Source organism: Thermobia domestica, chromosome 2 (genome assembly GCF_964235325.1).
Source record: "Thermobia domestica chromosome 2, izTheDome1.hap1.1, whole genome shotgun sequence".
NCBI lineage: Eukaryota > Metazoa > Arthropoda > Insecta > Zygentoma > Lepismatidae > Thermobia > Thermobia domestica.
The window spans coordinates 388,121,050-388,141,568 of record NC_137455.1 but is presented as its reverse complement, the minus strand read 5'-3'; the positions used below and the strand labels follow the sequence as shown (position 1 = coordinate 388,141,568).

General features: G+C 32.8%; 1 protein-coding gene across 1 annotated transcript in view; it reads right to left on the bottom strand.

Annotated features, from left to right (window-relative positions):
• The window catches only part of LOC145679645 (kinesin-like protein KIF28), a 46,786-nt gene that overhangs the window by 2,516 nt on the left and 23,751 nt on the right, over nt 1-20,519 (bottom strand). Inside the window, exons 10-14 of the mRNA XM_081750219.1 lie at nt 16,858-17,004; nt 14,883-15,011; nt 12,793-12,929; nt 12,575-12,695; nt 4,976-5,105 (exon numbers count right to left, since the gene is read on the bottom strand). Coding sequence (XP_081606345.1) covers nt 4,976-5,105; nt 12,575-12,695; nt 12,793-12,929; nt 14,883-15,011; nt 16,858-17,004 — 664 coding nt within the window. The remainder of the gene's footprint in view (nt 1-4,975; nt 5,106-12,574; nt 12,696-12,792; nt 12,930-14,882; nt 15,012-16,857; nt 17,005-20,519) is intronic.

Genomic DNA, 20,519 nt, shown 5'->3' with positions numbered 1-20,519 from the left:
TTAATTGCTGCAAAAACAAGTAGCGTGACCGCACAGCATTGAGACTCGGTTCACACTGAGAAGAAGAAGGGAGCTAACTGCCGCACATGCGATCGCAGTGGCCGGGAATTGCTGCCGCGCGCGATGCGCAATTGTTCTTCACTTTCTGGACAACACTCGTATTAATAAAAGTGTGAAATTAGAACGAGAATTAAAAGCAATTATAGGAATGACGAAACAAGGAAACGATTTGTGTGGATTAATGAATAAATAAGAAAGAGTCCTGTTTCACATTGAGAAACTACGGTAATCTTCCAAACTACAGAGATCCTATATTGTAATCTGAAGTGATTCATTTATCACTGACGGTTTCAATACTGAGATTGAAACTATATTTTTATAAAATGATATCTTTACCCTTTTTGCTCTATGTGCATCCAATACTGGAACTGCATTTGGTTACACCTACCACTTTTGCTTTCAGAACCAAACTGGAATCTACTATTGGTACGTTCAAAACACCATTTATTTCCATCGCGTACTGCTTTTGTTGTCTGGGGATTCAATACTAAAATAGCAAATAGTAAGTTCCTACTACTTCAGGTTTTTGTAGGCGGGGAAGTACTTTTCAAACGCTGAATTCATATTAACATCTATTTCTTGGTACCATTTCTACTCTACGACACCCCAATAATAAAACTGAAGACTAGTGAATATCTATTTCTTCCAGTTTGAATAGAAAGAATGGAATCTATTTTTGAAATGCTCAGTCAATATGAAAACTGTATCTCACTATTATAATTTGTGCTCTATGCCCAACAATGTTATAAACAAATTCTGTCAGTTTCGATTTTAATAGAGAGATTAAAAGGAGATTGAGCTTATTTTTGAGACGGTAAATTCATATTTGAAAACAAAACTGCTTTCTATTATCCTTCGTAGTGTATGGGAATCATTATTGAAACGAAAATGGTAGTAATATATACTGCTTCCTGTTTCAGTACTCTAATGATGATGAAAATTGGAACCGGAAATTATTATTTTAACGTCTGACGATTATGCTTCAAGGCTAAAGGAGATATTGATGGTGATAATGATTGAATGGTGGAATGAAGAAAGTAGGAGGAAACGAGAGAACCGAAAGTAAGTGCACTCACATGGTGTTTGTCCACCATAAACCCTTTTTGGAAAACCTTGGGATCGGACTAGGGACACCATGACCAGAGTAACCGTCCTACCACTGAGGCATTGCGGTTTCCTGAAACTGGAAATGAATTACTAAGGGTAGAGAACCTATTCTTGGGCTGCTGAATCTATGTCAAAGAACTATTTATCGATATTTTCTACTGAATTTGCCCTGATACGTGTCGACTGTCAGAGGCGTTGTATATGACCTCCTATACTTACACGTAACATAGTGTGGAATTCGAGAAGGAAAAGGCTTAGGAAGAATTTTGTGTGTGAAGCACAAACGTCAACATTATTTAAAACTAATATTGTAGAATGCTTCGAAACGAAGAAACAGAAAAGAACAAGGAAAATGGAACACGAATTGAGGAAGTATTGGAAGAAGTAATATAAAGAAGAACGACGTTGAAGATATTTAGAAAGAAGAAAACGAACTGAAAAGAAATTGTATTCTGAGAGGTTTAGTGGTAGGTATGCTGGAAAGAAAACAAGGAGGGAAAGAAAAGACAGTTGATGCATGATATTAAATGGGAGAGCTTCTCTTATGTCAACACCAAAACATTAGTACTGCAGGCTTTTGCTGCAAATGGAGCAGAATTTTTCCTCCAATGCTGAGATTGTAAGAAGTAATTTTTTTGTTTTCGTTTTGCAGGTATTTCATTTGAATATGTGACCTTTGTTCTGCAAATTCTTAGTAATATTGGTGTTGACGATCTATATTCGAGGTTCATAAAAAGAAAAGAAAAAGAAAAACGAATTTTTGTGTGCTACAAACGACAAGTGACATATACAAAAGGTTTACGGTGCATTCCCTCCTCTCTTTTAAACATATTCGCCGTACACATTTAATTAGTGAACATAGGATGATACCAGTTTTTCTATACCGCCATGATTCTGTTTCCGCCGATGTATTCAACCATTTTTATTTTTTTAATTTTTTTTAATTTTTATTTTTATTTATTTATTTATTTATTTATTTATTTATTTATTTATTTTATTATTATTATTATTATTATTATTTTTTGTATTCAGCAGTGTAAAAGTGCTTTCCAGAAAGAAGGAACATTCGACTGGAGCATGCAGCACACTCCACCTACGATTCCTCAGTTTGAACCACAAGCAGCAACATGGTACACCTGTTAATGTGAAATATGTGGAGTAGTGGACCCTGAACATGTATGACAAAAGTGACAATCCTGTCAACTGCGAATGCTGAGTGTGACAGGATTTTTGATTTCCACTTGTATAGAAAGCTGAAAAACTATCCGAAAAGCACTTTGTTCCAGCTAGTTAACTCTAAGACGCTTTGAATAGATTTGACGCAACAGAGAACAACGACAGTATAGAAAACTGGTATCACCCTCTGATAAATGATTGAATACAATGTGACGAATATGTTAAAAAGCAGAGAAAAAAAAGTAATTTCTTTATCAGAAATATTTTACATATGTCACTTGTCGTTTGTGTTTCACATCAAAATGTTTGTATTTGCTGGATGTCCTCCGTATTTTAGAAACCAGCGTTGGAACAAGAAATAAAGAAATAGCTATAGTTTTCCAAGACATGTCAGTCTTCATTTCAAGCATGTGATATGTCAACTTCAATTTCGCGCTTATGTTAGAATATACCGTATCTTTCAATGCTCTGTACCATTACTTTTAACCTTTAAAAACAAGAGTAGGTGTCTCACTTCGGCCATTGGCAATAGCACTTCCAACTTATGGATAGTTACAAGAAAATGACAGAATAATTTTCACATAAATTTAATACCAACTCAATCCTACTAATAATAAATACATACAATATAATTTCATTATCATATTGTTACAAAGCGATCACTATATATGATTTTTTAAGTAAACCCTAGTTGAACATTCATATTCGCAATTGGGCTAAATCCAATACTCATGCCTTGAAGATATGGTAATTTTTACAATGTGTATGAAGCTTTCACAGTGTAGAACATACATGTCACACAATTCTAATTAATTTTATTTTAAAGTAAGCATGCATATTTAAAGATAATTTTCTTTTCACAAAGTGATTTTCACGCCTAGTCTACATTATAAGTAATTTTAAAGAACAAAGTTCCGTAAAGCGCCCTGTGGTAATACAGAGCTAGTGATTGACAAATTTTCTCTAACAAAAGGGCATTCATTTTTCATTATCAATATTTGTGCAAGTGGTGTAACACAATTACAAACCTATTAGCACCAACAATTCGTCACACAAACCAAATATCGAGCTATGTAGAATCTTGCTTTAAAAAAATCTGACCAATCACCATTCTGCCCACTACAAGTCTGTAGTTTAGTATTTTATTAATAAAACTTACAACAGGTCTGAAATAAAAAAAAAAAGCCTCTCTTGATAAAAAAAATATTTGAATATGAGTACAAAGCTTCTTAAAATGTAGTGGGTGTACAGCTTTTTTTGAACAAGACTGTACGTAGAAGAAACAGAAACTAATTATTTTACTAGTTAATATCTCATGAGTACAAAGGTGAGGAGTGAGTAGCACGCGTTAATTGAACGAATAACAATGCCATTGCTTTAGTTGTGTTGACATAAAGGATATTTCATAGAGAAAGAGCAACCTGTAAATACAACACTTCCTTCTAAACATAGACGTTTATGCCCTCTTGAGATTTAGTTTAGGTAATGTTATATAAACCCATTGTGTTTGCTAAAATTTAAATATTTCTCGTTTGCAGGGAATAAGATTAAAAAATAAATAAAATCGAAAACAGCTAAATGTATTCAATTCTTAGTTCTCTTGCAGTATACGTAAAATCCGTACTTAAAATGTTGCTTAGTTTGGAATTTCTCTGCAGATGTATTATAAATCAAAAGAATTTTCTAGAAGAAAATGCGTTTGTTGACCAAAAACAATACTAATACAAATGAGAATAATAGTCAATTGTATACTTTTTTTTCTTAACCATAAGATACCAAGTTCTCAAAATTGTATAAGTTAGAAATGCTGAAGAAAAAAAAAAAAAAAACTTGTGACGAGTTTATTTTTTTTTATTTATTTATTTATTTTTTTTTTTTTTATGTGAAGGGATGATGACCTCGCGCTTAGAAATTCTGGATTTGAGTTGAAGCAAAACCTTTAGCAAGTTTTAAATTCTCTATGGTATATATATAAAATCAGTTGAATGTGAAACCTGGGTATTTGAAAGTTAAGAATGTACTTTTCGTTTTACACTCTGTATGGCACTTGCAATCTCACTAGAGCTAAAAACAAGTTTAATATCGGATAAAAGTATGGCATATTACAGATATGCATAATTGCTACTCATAAGTATTAAATGCCTAAAGATTTTTACATAATACAAAAATAAAATTTTACTCTGTTTCTCTGGTGTCTGCACGGGATTATTGTTCTCAGAGCAATAATCCTTTCATAATTAATTTTACTTTATTTTTCAAGTTGATCGTCTGAAGATAGAAACAATGGCAGTTTAGTGGAAATATTGCTCTTAAAGTTTTCCTGTTCACTTGTGTATGTTTCAATTCTATTTCTACGTTCAAAGTTTGTTGCTTCAAAATAAAGTAACGCGCGCTACTCCAAAGCAATTTCGACGTTTATTTTTCGCCGTATAGAATGTAACTTACTTGATCAAAAACTTAAGAAATTCGATCATTCTATAATTGTATACCTACTGTTGAAGACTATGCATAGTTAAAGGCATCTTCCTTTGATTTTTTTAAAAAGCAATTTCAAAATTATTTAAATCAAGTGGAAACATTTGACAGTCACACTCTACAATGAATAACGTAAAGTGATTATTTACCTATTTACCTTCAAGAATAGTGATAATCTTGTGTACTTGTTCAATCGAAGATGCATTTAGAACAGACTTAACATATGCTGTGGGTATTCTTTGCTTTCCTAAATAGTCCGCTTTCTCAAGTAGCATCTTTACAGCATCCTACAATAAGAACAAAGTATAAGTTTAACATATTGCTGCATGAGTAATAGAGAACGCTTATTTTCAGTTTGTTTCAAAATCATATTATCTATTAATGTGAACAATTCATATTAATAGGTTTAAGAGTCTCTATCACTGCGAAATTAAAATGCCGCTAATTTTACAGTAACTATGTGATATCTTCAAATAGATAAAAGATAATCGAAAAGTGGATAAAGACCTCCCTAGACGATGTTACTTTGCATGAGGTACCGTTATCACGAGTCACCTAGTAGCTTTTCGTTTGCTGTTATTTAGAAACGCGAAAATAAATGCCGATTTTCTAAATGGCTGGAAATCGAAAGCAGACAAATAAGTCGTAATAACGGTATCTCACACAAAATAATACTGTCTAGGGAGGTCTTGTTCCACTTTTCGATTGTCTTTTATGTATTTGAAGATATCACATAGTTACTGTAAAATTAGCTGTATTTTAATTTCGCAGTGATGAGGTCTCTTAATACTTTCCGTTTATAAAAAACACAACAGAGTCAGCTAATGATGGAGTTTACAATGTCATATCCTTTTACATCTGATGGTTTTTAAAAGTTTTGTAAGATTTTATAATCATTTAGACCAGTGATCGCCAGACCATCGATTGCGAGCTACTAGTAGTTTTCGCGGGGATATTTTCACTCCTCGCGTGAGTTGGGGCATTTTCGGTCCCCGTGTAATTTAACTTAATAGGTAATGAACAAATGTAAGATTTTTAAATAAAATTGGTAGTTCTGTTGGTTGGTACCTCACAGTAGGATTTAAAAACGATACAGAGCTCAGAAGATTCATAAGTTTGGCGACCACTAATTTAAGCAGTTTAGTTGATTTTTGTTGTTTTTGGGTTCTAAACTTCTTAATTAGGTACAACCTGAACGTATAATTAGGTTCAAATTTTATGTTTTCTTTTTTTTTTTTAACCTGAGCTTTTAATTAGGTACACACCTGCGTTATATTGTCTTCACATCTTATACTACAATCCATTTTTTGATCTCTTTTTTTTTTTTTTTTCTATCCGATCTAATGCCTTGTTCCACAAATCATTAATATTTAATTCACTAATCCAATTCATTAATCTTTCTCTGCTTCTTTTCTTCACATTCACTCCGTTTCTTTCCATTTTCTCATAAAACTCCTTTCCTTCTCTATATCTGTACCTAATTAAAAAGTTAGAACTATAAAAATGAAAGGAAGAATTCTATTAACTGCTAGAAGTGACATCTCCTTTTCTGAGATTTATAATCCGTAGCCTTAGGTTATACCTTCATAATGTATCTGATGAAAGTAATGATATATTTCCTAAACTGCAGGATATTATTAATATAAGCATTTCGTTTGGCCAGATTTTATTTTAATTTTAAATTAGACTTATTTCTAAAATTAGAATGTATTTATTTATTTATTTAACAATCACCAGATACAGCTCAGAGGCCATTTTATACTGGATATCTAACAACAACAACAACAACAACAATGGAAAGCATTTGGGAAGGTATCGGCCAGGTACCATCCCGGCATTTGCCTGGTAGGACTAAGGGAAACCCTGCAGCGGGAATCGAACCCACGACCTCCCGAATGCGAAGCCAACGCTCTACCACTTGAGCTACTTCGCTCGATAAATGAGCAATATTCAAAATATTTTCTCGTTGACAATCACAATCACTCACAAACCATAACTAATTAACAATATTAAAACCTGTATTCATATATTTAATTGAATCGTCCCATTCTTTTAGTAACCAAATTTTCTGTTAAAATTATCAAATTCAGTTGGTAATTGATGATTATGCTTGCAATATGATTTCTCATGATATCTAACTTGCACTGCGGTCTTGTTCTCATTAGTTAAAAAAACGTATAAAATTGTTTCATTTAGCAGTTATTACACCTACTTGATTTAGCATTTTACTACTGTTGGGAATACGTATGGTTGTATTTTGTACCTGTAGTATATTTAGATACAGTAGAGCGTCGATTATCCGAAGTAATTGGGGGACATGGGTGTTCGGAAAACTGGTTTGTTCGGATAATCGAACTGTACTGTACTGTACTGTACTGTACTGTACTGCACTGTACTGGACTGTACTTCTACAGCCAGTGCCAAACCGACAGAAGTGTGCTGATTGTTGAAACACAGCGACTGGCGGCTTGGCCGGTCAGCAGCGCCTTATGAAGGCCCCATTAGAAGCAATGTTCCGCCAGCGGTGGCTTAGTGCGGCGACTACTGTGGGAAAGTTGGTTTGGGAGTGAGGGGGATGATGGACGGTAGGGTGGGAGAGTAACAGGTGCGAGCGAGTACACAGTTCGGTTAAGCGGTCGTTCGGTTGACCGACGTTCGGATAATCGACGCTCTACTATATATGTTTTAGGGATAGGGATACTACTTTTCATTTGCTATTTTACGTGTCGTTCCAAACAGAGTTTCCAAGTTGGAGGAACAGAAATTGTGAATCGAGTATTAATGTCAAACTTTGCTCTTTGTGGTGTTTATTTCAAGTTTCTTGTGAAAACAACAAGATTTCCAACAAAACCGTGGAGAGTGCATTGTTTTCGTTTAAAGCTTTGTGCTTTAAAATGGGAGAAAGATGCAGTCCTCAGTAGTTGCGCTACTGCGATCCTCCTGCAGACAGAAACATATGTGAACTCTTTTAGACACACCTAAAGTAGTGATTTAAAAAAAAATAATCGAAACAATGAAAGAAGCATGTTGTGATCCAGTTATCATTGAGAAATTGAGTTTTTCTTTTTCTTTTGTTACCACAAACCTAAAGCCACAAAGTTCTACCTGACAACTTTAACTGTGGTTTCCTCTTCAGCTTCCTTTATGCAATGAAACTTCTCTATGAACTTTTTTTTTTTTTTTTTTTTTTAACATAAAGTGTTATAAGGAACACAGAGTTATGGAAATGATAATGTCCAAGTAGTACCTGAAACGCTTAAAGTTCTTTGTTTATGCACGTTGTTGTATAGCATTTCGAATTGTATGCTTCTAATCAGGGACGTGCAGTGCGTTTTAACCGGTGGTAACTTAAAATTAGGACAGTTTTTCGTTCTTCTCATATGTCTCTAAATTTCATTATCAGCATGGGAAGATGTTCCATATTTTCATTTTTCTTTTCTTTTTTTCCTTTCTTCTTAAAAGTTTGGCCGGCCCATGTCGCATTTACATTGTGAACGAACGCAACATACTATAAAATAGAGACGCAAATATTGATAAAGGTCGACGATTGCAGAGGTAACGCGAACCACGATAGCGGTCATTCACTCCAGAAACATCTTTCAGCGTGCCAGCCAAAAACATCCTGCGCGCTCGGTATTTGGAATGGCTCTTATGTTACCGTTCGGCTGAGTGGATCAGGAGAAAATAGGAACGTTCCCTGTCAAAACAAGGAGAATCTAGAATTTCATCAGCATGTATATTCTACTTACCGCCCGCTCTCGGCTCTCCTCTCACCATAGTGGGATCGAGCGGGACTATACTTTTCGTTTGCTTCCCCATTCTAAGGATGGAAAGTTGACTGTAATTTCCGTATTTGTAAGGTTATTTCATTATCTTAACAGTATACAATTTCGGACAAATATAAGTAGCAGGCATTGAACATTTGCTACTGTGAGACTGTATGTTCCGAAGTGCATTATTTATATGTTAACATATCATTTTTACACGATTTTGTATGTTAATACGTTATCTCTAATTTAAATAATACAGCAGAGAGAGAGAGAAAAAAGAATATATTCCGTAGAATATTCTAACAAATAAATTTGAGCGTATAGGAATTTACTTTTTAAATTGAGATTTTATTTCTGCTTAAACGGTAGAAAAATTTAGATGATAGCTGTTTCGAGCCTAAAAGAGCAAAGATATTGTCAGTTTCTGAAGTGTCATTAAATGTCTACCGATGAAACACGTTGTGCTAAATGTGAACTGTTTCAAGAGCAAGGGGGAATAGTAATGATAATTAGAGAGAAGTAGAGATGTTTCCCGCGCTCTTCAATTCGAGTACTTATTATTATTTAGGATTTATGCTAATTAAGTTGAAAATATTTTATTTTTAATTTAGTGGTAGAATACTTTGGATTCAACAAACTTCTAACTCTAGCCTCTAGCCTACTAGTTGAAGTTGCACTTTCATGCAGTTTGATGTGTTGAAAAGAACTGTGCAATCATAGCGCAGTTTGACTGTCCCAAACTGTGTTTGTCTGATTAATTTTCAATACGGAAAACTTGTTGCTCAAACATACGATGGAGCTCCGGTTGTGATTGATGAGGTAGGGAGCTGAAGCCTCTTGTTAAACAAAGGTATACACAAGTCTTATTTTTTCATTATGTCAATAGGCTTAATTTAGTTTTAGAAAAGTCTGCTGACTGTACAAAAGGATGTAATAAAAAGAAAAAGTGTCTGTACTTGCTTCTTTTTTCTCGAAGTCTTCAAAAAGAACAAATGCTCTGGATTATGTAGTCAACAAAAGTATCCCAACAGCCTCAAACACAAGGTGGAACTATAGAAGTAGGATAAATGATATCCTATATAACTTTAAAGATGAACTGTTAGGACTCTTTAAACCCGTGATGGGAAAGACCGACAAATGTCATTCTCAAACCAGAGTTCGTGCAGCAAAATTCTATAAAACCATTCCAAGTTTTGACTTCAATTTTTTTCTTGAACTGTTTCCTTAGCATCAAGATCTTGTTCAGTATCTTGCAAAAGAAAATTCATGCAAGAAAATATCTAAGATGCAAGAAAAGGATGATGTAAGAAAATATCTAAGATCATTGAGAGACACTTTTAATTATATTTAGTAAACAACTGGGAGAACCTGAAGAGTCACAGGTTCAAAAACTTCAAGAGGAAATGAAGTGGGATTTGTCCGTAAAAAATAGTTGTCAATTTCTATAGTTTGAAATAGTTGATACGCTGGAAGAAAGAGTGAGTACTAGGTTTTCTAATATTGAGAAACAAGATTTACTTGTATTATCAACAACCGGTAACAATCGCCAAAGTGTCACGCTACGCCACTTCTTCTGACGCTTCCGAATATACCTTCACCGACCGTCTGCTTCTCAGTCGTTGAACATTCCCTCTCTTCCTCTATCGGATGAAGTGTTTTCTGAAAGTTTAGTCAGATCTTTTAAAATCTTATTTCTGTTAGTGTGATTGTGTTTTGCCTTAGTCCTTTAATCCTTCTGTACTACCTTGGAGTCCTTTTGGGACCACACGGATATTTAATGTAGTAATGTAGTATATGTTATAAATAAACGTGATTATCTAAAAGTCTGTTCTTGTATTTTCTTCCCAGTGTATGTTTAATATATTTAACACAAAACATCGTTCGCTCTTGTTTTGCTGTTATGTAAAAAAAAAAAAAAAAAAAAAAAAAAAAAAAAAAAAAAAAAAAAACCCACTGGGGTCGTATAAGGATCCCAAGGTAATATCCATGTAAGGAATCAGTTGTTTCTCTTTTTTCGTTTCTTCTTACCAAAGGAGCAAAATTAATAGTTTACATAATGGTCAATAGATGGTACTAATATATCGTTCCCGAAAATTACTTTATTATTGACATAATAAAGTATGTTGGGTGTATAGTAAGAAAAAAGTTTTCTTACTTTACGATACACTGTTTGTAACCATGTCTCTTTCTTCCTCAGGCTACAGTTTGAAGCAGTAAATATCTTGAAATCTGCTTATGTTTTTGAACACCTAAAAGTGGCTAGTTTCAAAGGGCTAAAGTCTGTTACCTGCAACAACAACCCTAAGAATATGACATGGCATGACTTGACTAATCTGGATACTAGTTGTACCAGTTATTTGGTGACGAGATGACGACGGTGGAATGCAATGATTATTTCTTTTCTATTTTGGATGACGATGGTGTCTGAGGTGGAGTGCAATGAAATAATATTTTGTTTTGAAATGTATCTGCATAAAACTTATGTACGAAACACCAATAATTACTTATTTTCAATTGGGGTCTCAAAGAGACCCAACGGTATCTCTATGGTATATTTTTCACGGTAATACACAAGAGTTAAAAATCATTTGATGCAGTGTCTATGAATGGAAGTGTTAAATTGTTCGAGGTTCTACAATATTTGCCATATTTTACTAATTTTCTTTTGGATTCTTAATACAGACTGCAATACACCATTATTACAGTTTTCTTGAAGTAATATATATTTTTTATAAGACCTATAAAATATAGAACTTGAAATGTCTTTCATCATAGTTTATTTATTTATTTATTTATTTATTTTATTTATTGGTCCCATGGTTATGATTAGCAGATTAAAGGAGACGAACGATTATCAAAGAATTAGTGGAATCAGAATCTGAGAGAAATGGAAGAACCCTGAAAAATATTACAGACACTATGTTTACTCAAACGCACATGGCCTGGGGTCAAACCGTGAACCTCTTCCACCAGAGTTGAATGCTCTAGCACTGATCCACCTTACCTTCCTTGAAACACCTAGCAACATGCATTATGTTGTATAGTATTATTTGTTTCTTTATGTATTAGCTTCAAGGTTGCAGACTATGAGTCATTTCACCTCAATTTCATACCTTCGTAACGAATGTAAAATTAATAATAATAATAATTAATAATAATAATAATAAAGTAAAATAAAATAAAATCACTAAAATTATGCTTTAAACAAAATATTCAAAATCGGAATATTTCTTACCCGAAAGCATTTGTAAAACCCTCTAATATAACGTTCATATACCTTGTAAAATTACAATAGATACTGTACATAACATTAGGCCAAATTAAGTGTTTTAACCACTATTCTTTTCCACATAAGAAATAAGTTTCTTTATGTGTTTGCTGTGCTAGTAGACATGAAGTAACTCAACTTATTCATCTGTCATCATGGAGTCCAAAAGCGAAGAAAGACTTCATTCAAAGCCCGTTATTGGAATTTTAAAGAAGACAAAGAGAATGTTATTTGATACAACTAGTCAGCAATTATTTAACTTTGCATACAAAGATATAAACTTTACATAACACGTTTTAATGAAGGCAGACGGAAGAGGTTATTGGTAGGAGGATTTACGATGTAGGGAATGGAAAGCCTGATAGGGAATATAGCTGAAGTCTCACTAATATCAATTATTTACTCATTCGCCTACTAGTGAACTATTCTAGTAGCAAAATTAAATATTATGATAAATATATAGGTTATTTTGTGATTAAAATGGTATTTTTCTTAAAATGGAACTGCAATTTTGCATACAATAAATAAATTTCTCTTTGTTGAAACTTAATAACTCAATAAATAAGAAAGATTGTTGATTAAGTAATACTACATTTTCTAGTTAGAAGCCACATTTTATATTATTATTATTTTTACAACATAAAGACGATAATCGTACATTCATTGTCTATAATTAAATAATAAACTGAAATAAAGTAAGATTATTATTGTTACTTACGATTCTTTGTTGTAGCCTAGCGTGAGATTTTTTCATTAAAAGAAGTTCCACAATCACTCCTTGCTTTTGCGGGTCAACAGCCCTGCCATTCAGCTGGAAACCATTCATCAGATTTGCTGTTCTGAAATAGAGAAAGTTCCATTTAGAAGTCATTTAGCTAATGATGAGCTTTTGTAAACGTGCGGCAAGATTTTTTGGAGACAAGATGTTATACTTACTTGGAGAATATACTCCTATCTTCTCGCAGCATTTCCCTGGTTGTCAGTCCCTGGTTATGTGTCATGGCTGATTTCCTAATTATTTGCACTCCCATTAGTTGAATTAATACTGAAGCGTTGTTTAAATAATTAACGAACTGCAAAGTTAAATTATGTTTTAATTACAAGCAAAATAGGGCGAAAGAATTTCAAATAACATTCTAAAAGTAAATGCACTAACTTTTTTGTGGCTCATTAAGAATTTTTTTTTTTCCATTACTTTAATAAACAAATTAGACTTAAAAGAATAAAACATACCCTTTTATTAGCATTCCAAGAACAGACATATAAGTGACATTAGTTGGCTAAACATAAATAAACTAATTATGAATTTAGGGAAAGCTAGAATTGTCAAATTTCGATTCCCGGGCCAAAGAAATGAACTTATACCAATAACTGTAGAATTATGTCAATCAAAATGTATTAAATTTCTAGGGATAGGCTATATGTTACAAAGATTTAACATGGAATACTCATGTTGAATGCATTGATACTAAACTCAGTTCATTGTGCTCTGCATTCCGTAGACTATAAGGCAATTTGTGCAAGAGAGCTGTTATGTTCTTATACTATAGTAAAGTTTTTTCAATAATAAACTATGGTGTTATATTCTGGGGGAATTCACGAATAGGTGCTAGTACATTCTGAATACAGAAAAAGAAATATTAGAATAATGTTCAATATGCCTAAACGATCCTCATGTAAAAATGTTTTTAAAAAAATATAAATTATTGACATTACCTAGTTTATTATATATATATATATATATATATATATATATATATATATATATATATATATATATATATATATATATATATATATATATATATATATTGTTATGGGATGTTATGGACAGAACTATACTCAAAGTAACGAGACAGAATTAAACATTTCAGTTTAAAGTGTCCGAAAAGCTCGTGCACAATTCTTATTCGAGAGTGCTTTACGATCACCAAGTTTCATTTTTCCAAGCACATTTTATAACATCCAAAGCAGAGCTGCAGAGGAGGATTCTTGACAACATGGACCCAGAAGTACTCAAGGTATGACATTCGTTTTGGCCAGATTTCCTTTCTTTTATTCCATATAATCTTTCAGACATTTAAACACGTCAAATCTGAGAACACTAAATTCTATGTCCAATAAACTGATTTAAAATGAACGCTAAGCCTTTGTCTAAACTAAACACCAGTTTTCATTAATTACAACTTGAATTAGTTTTAGTTTTAATTGCACACAATTTTCCCTAATTTTTAGGAGCATGTTTACAAGAGAAATTTCAGATATTTCTCTAAGTTTAGTTTGGTCTTCTCCTATAAGCTACAATCCACACATTCATTTCGAACTAGAGTAAACCAGGCTAACAATATATATATATCAGAATTATGTATGTAATCGAACATAAGGATCTATTTACATTAGCAAATACGATTCATTCATACAATACTAGGTAGGATTGTAATATGTATATCGTCCAGGAGATTGTATAACAAATTACGGACAAAGTATAAGGATATTAACGGAAAACGGGTATTCAGAAATACTCTGTTACGATTATTGTTAGAGAAAGTTATTACTCTGTTGAAAATTATCTGACTGATAACATATAAAGAATGTAACCATATCTGACAACTGTAAAACTTAACTGGGGAATATCTTCTAAGCTATGAACAGGCAAATAAATATGAACATGAATATACTAACACGTTCAGAAATCTTAATGATCATCTCACTTCTGAAAACTCCTTGGACTTTCAGGCTTTCGGCTATCTGTTGAAGCCTTGTTCACGGTGATAAAAATAGGAAACAAGTGATAATATAAGGAAATACAAAGGAATGGACTTGTGGGCACTGTAGCATCTTCACTACTTTTCCAAGGAATTTTCAGGATTCAGAAATTTAAGTAGCATAAATTACATTAATATTAATTTTAATTTTGTTTGAAATATTATCTAATTTGTTAGAAGTATTGTAGATTAAAGCTGATTGTTCTCATTTTAATATTATAATTTCATTGGAAGAAAGCCTTCAAATGGTAGTAAAGTTACCTGTTGGGTTGCAGGGCAGAAATCGAACTTCTTGATATGATTAAAATCTGGGTTTACCGTTCTTCCCCTAACTTTGTCTGTGATGGTGTATTCTTCGTCCAAATAAAGACGATATTTACAATAAACGTCCTGAAAGCAAAGATTTTTTACTATTAATGGAACAAAATAACTCTTGTATTAGAACTAGCATATTTATAATATATTTTAAGTGTTAATTAATCTAATTTACTCATTTGTAAATTACCTTCGGCTTTTAATTTCTTTTCAATGTTCATGATGCTCCTTTCAGTGCTTATGCGACATACAAATAATAGCGTCGTATTAAAATCAATCCTCTAGTCTGTTAATAGTTTCAATTTCAAAGTTTTTATTATCATTATTATTATTATTATTGAGATTTTATGTCTGTACGAGAATAGCAAAGCATGATATTGTATACATTTGTAGAGGCAAGCAAATTCAATCTTTTGAAGCAAATCAATACGAAGATGGCAAAACAAACTCTATCACTTTTTGGCCATTTCGTACTTTTCGCTCTGGCAGTTGGACACATAGAGATGTACACACTGGAACTGTTTATAATGGGTTAATTAAAAATTCCCTATTTAAGAGGATATCTATTTCGTTTTCAGCAGTGAACTGAAAGTGAAATTTAATTCATAAGATCGTAATTTCCTTTTGTCTACAAGAAGGCCGCGGTGGCTCAGTGGTAGAGCTATCACCTCTTGTGTATGGGGTCCTTGGTTCGATCCCAGCTCGCGTCAAGTAGTTTGTGGTGGACAAACACCGTTCGCATGGGTTTTCTCGGGTTCTCCTGTTTCCTCACTTCTTTCATTCCACCATTTCATTCATTTCTGACCGTCTGCTTTAGCCGGTCATAAGCGTAGGATGTAAAACTCAAAGATTTTTCCTTCTACAAATGTGCATATCATGTTTTGCCATCTCGTATAGATTTGTAAAATTTATCACATAATTGACCAATATAAATATATAGAGGTTATCAGTTATTTATCTAATTTAAAGTAATGTGTATAATTTAAAAATGTAGTATTATTTATATATGACTAGGTTGACCATTTTATAAAAGTGTAGTGTGAGAAATAATTACTACAAACTCATTTTTTCAATCAAATTATAACAAAGTATGATTATGAAGAGGTAAGATCTAAGGAAAGGATAAGAATGCAGTTTTTATTTTTTAATACAGTAAAGAAAAGGAAGTAACATTGGTAAATAAAGGAGCTTAATTAGTATAATGTAGTACTTTCATAATTTATCAGTTAGTTATGTAATATAATATTATAAAATGTGTCAATTATTTTTCCAACGTACAGTATCATTCTTTTAAAAAAAGAAGTAGTAATTTATTGTGAAATCTTACTATTTTGCAAAAAGTAAGAAATAATTATTTAGTAAAAATGCTTAACAACTATCTTACTTTTGAACAGAATATTCTCTGACTGTTTTTTGTCACTACCTTTTGATATAAAAGCTCTGCTCAAGACTGTTTCTAATAGTTCAAGAGGCGAAAACCTCAAATTGTTTTCATTTGTGAGAAGTCGATGATGGATAACACATCTTATCCTGTAATTGTTCCATCGAATAAAGAGATATGATACTAGAACCTTTTTATATCCTAACTCTGTTTTTGTGATAAACTTTGGGATTACAATAAATATTGAAGTGCTGAGCGACACTGAGTATTTAAATATTTTTAAAATAAAATGTATTATGTATTGATACCTCTAATGTTATTATAAGTAATATTAAATGTAACTAATACCATTCTGAAAATACAACGTATTCCAAAATGAAAGTTGTTTCATTGATATTGAGTGTAATAGTAATAGTTTTGAAAAGATAATTGTTTCTGACATTTTATAAATATAGTAAAGAGGATAGTAAATATAGAATGCAGTTAAATTTCAAGACATATTGTAGGGAACAACATGAAAAGCGAGAACATGTAACTTACGGTATATTTGTTAGGCAGGCCACGACAATTGATTATCTTGAAAAGAAAATGGACGTTTCTTCCAACCAACATATCCGGGGAGTCAACAAATCGATCCTCGGTTTCACCAAACACTTGGCCGTTTTCATCACATGGAAGCACTTCAATCTGAATGAATAAATTGAAGAGACAGTTCCATTAATAAACAAAAGAGAATAGGTCCAAAACATGTAAGTTGTAACTGTAGTACTTAAATTATAATAATTGTATGAAATTTAGTGCTTGTTACTACCAAACCCCTTGTTTTTGATCTTATGTTGCTTTCTACAATTTTCTAATAATGTGTTCATTTTCCTGTCTCGATAGAACATGAAATAAAAAGTTAGAACTAAATATAAGCCAAGGATGAGCTTCCATTGCTTTCTTTTTACGTATTTGATAAGAGATAATACACTATAGCCCTTGAAAATGCTTTTATTTCATTTAGCATAAAAATAATTTATTATTTTACTGTTTTAAAGATACTGTATCTCTGTTTATTTATTATTCTATCTTTATTAGTTTGAGAAAAAGTGCATCAGGATGAAGAAACTTAAATACTGCTTCAATGAAGAATATAAAGAGGTTCATGAACACACGAAACGGGTTGGATTACATTGGATTCAGAATCCGAGCACAGTAAAGAAGACGTTAATAGTAGAGGTGAAGCTATTCGTACTTTTAGGCATAAAAAGAAAAATACGTGAAAGATAGAGTTACAGAAATGAAATAAAATAATAAAACTAAAGCATAACAAATTAGTAAACAGGCGTAAATCAAGTCAGAAAAAGTACCAGCCTGGGTTAAATGTTGTATAGGATGTTAACGAAAATATTTAGCTATCCCTGGAAACATTTCGGATAAATGGAACCAGCATTCGATGATATGCTAAATATAATGATTGTGTTGGGCGCTTAATCTCATATATAGATGATGTGATGAGAGGTCATCCGCATGGTTACAAACATAGTAGATCAACATTGAAGAAGATATTCTTCGTGATACAGATATTAGAGAAAAAAATGAGAGTATGACGGAATGGTTCAATAAATTTTGTAGATTCAAAGAAAGCTTGTGATTCGGTTAAAGTACGTAGTGTATAGAACATCTGAGAAGAATTCTAAATTTATATGAAGATTGTAAATTTAGTGAAGCCAAAACTAATAAAAAGATGTGAATAAATAGAAAATTGTCTGATTCTTTCGTTATTCATTAATAGACCATGGGCCAAACCTGAGACCACCATCCCCCCTTGCGGATTTTTGAAGACCTACATTTCTCAAAAGTATAATTATTAAGATATTTAAATCAAGTAGTCTGCAATCAATCCATTGGTGGACGTTTGTTTGAGAGATATTTGAAATTGAGTACTACCCGAGATCTACGGTAGCAACGTATTTGGATATAGATTTTATGTTCTCTGCTTGAGGACTCTGGCAATTTATATAGAATTGCAATGAAGCACTTCAGCTCACATTGTTCATTAACAATATGTTACAGTGTTACAGTATTTTTCCAGTATTATACCCATATTTAAAATATACATACAGTATATCTTTAGTGTAAGGTTTATAGCGCATACCGAAATATTTAATTGTTTTAAAGTATGAGGCAGTGAATTACGGTATAGGACTACCTTTAATCATGTGTACTGCTAGTTATTTTCAACTAAAGTTGCATTAAAGTATTTTCAACTAAAGCTGCGCATCATTCCACCAACAATATCGACAGAAAATAATGTTTTACTCATTTCTGTTTTGAAACTTTTGTTTAAATGAGGAAACACAGGGATCACACACATTTGTCTTCTCTGGAGGAGATGTGTGAACTTCTCTTCAGTTGTGACTACCAAAACTATTCAAAATATGTCACTGTGTATGTTCTAGACATATTGAATTTGTAGCAGTCTCATCCAGGAGCAGAACATCATCTTAGGCAGAATGGCTTCTGTGTCAATCGATCTAAGGTTCCTTCATTAGAAATACTGTGGATATAACTACAAAACAAACATTAAATCGACATGCAAAATCACATGGGAACATAGTTTGTTTTATCAGGAATCATGCTTAATATTACAGATGATGTATGACCAGACACAATAGAGCATGTTATCTTCAACCAACTTTGGAAGTGGCTGATATTGATACTTCAGAAAACTCCGCACACAAAGAAATCAGGCCAGCAGAGATTATGCACATTGAAGAGGACACGGGTAAAGTCACTGAATCACTAAGTAACTTTCTGAATCCCTTCAACGTTGAGAACAAGGATATGTATACAGCCTATCATCAGGTGCTTCAGCAAGCAAAGCAATTGAGCAAGCTCTTCTATCAGCACATAAAGTGGAAAAAACGCATATATCACATTTATTAAGCACGAATTCATTGACAAATCAAAGAGCTTTAATGCACCTATTACTAAACAAGAGCTCAACACATTTGCAAACCTTGCTAAAGTTTCCAAGGTACCTGGGCCAGCCAATAAAATTAAAAGAAGTAAGAGCAGAATGAAATGTATTTGGGCAGCTTATTCTTCTAGCTTTGCAGCATGATATTAGCATGGAATGAGTTGTGAAATACCCTCTGAATCCAGTACCAGTGGTTTTTGGCAATCAGTGATGGACTCTTGTCAAGACAGATAAATCGCAACTTATGCATATGCAAGAAAAAGATTGTCATCTTGCAGACAGACCAAATGAAGATAGTGTCATTTGCATCATAGACTTTAATTCTCTTTACCAAATTCAGACTTCTGTGCCAAATACATTTGGAGAGTTAGCAGAGATTATATCTGAACAACTTACCAAAGTACCTTGAGTTGATTTTGTAAAAGGTACATACAAATTATTATCAATTAAAAGCTTAGAAAGGCTAGAAGAGGCTTAACTACAGGTCATGTAATAAAAGGAAAACTGACAAAAATTCCCAGAGATTGGAACTATTTCTATCATGTGATGACAATAAACAGAGCTTGACACTGTTTCTGTTAAATGAGTGGAAGAAAGCCAAATATTCAAGAAAGTTACAAAGAAGAAGGGTGTATTTTGTTTGTGAGTGTAAAAGTGTCTGTCTCACTTCTCCTGATGGTCAAGTAACACATAAAATTTGAATTAAAGAATTTTATCAAGCCAGGATAAAGCAGATACAAGAATGATTCTACATTGTTTGCATGTTGTTGAAAATTCTTCTAGTGACAGTAAAATAATAGATCTCCAGATACTGATGTATTTGTTCTACTTCTGAATTTTGCACAACGTATAGAGCAGACAGTTCTGTTTGATACAGGTACTGGTAACAAGAGGCGTCTCATTTATATGCACCTTGTCATTAATACAGTTGGAAGAGAGATGTGTCCTGCACTGCCAGCACTTCATGCTTACACGGGTTGTGATATCACTAGTGACTTTGTAAGTAAAGGTAAGAAAACACCACTGAAGACCCTCTTGCAGCATCAGACTACATTCCAACATTCCTCTCTCTTGGAAGAAGTGTTCTTTGCAGTGACTCTTTGTTTGAAAACTTGGAGCAGTTTACGTGTATTATTTATGGTGGATTGGCTACAGGAGACATAAATAATCTTTGCTATGAAAAATTTCTATAGGGACTGTTCCAAACTTAGAACATTACTATCAACTTACAGTGGGA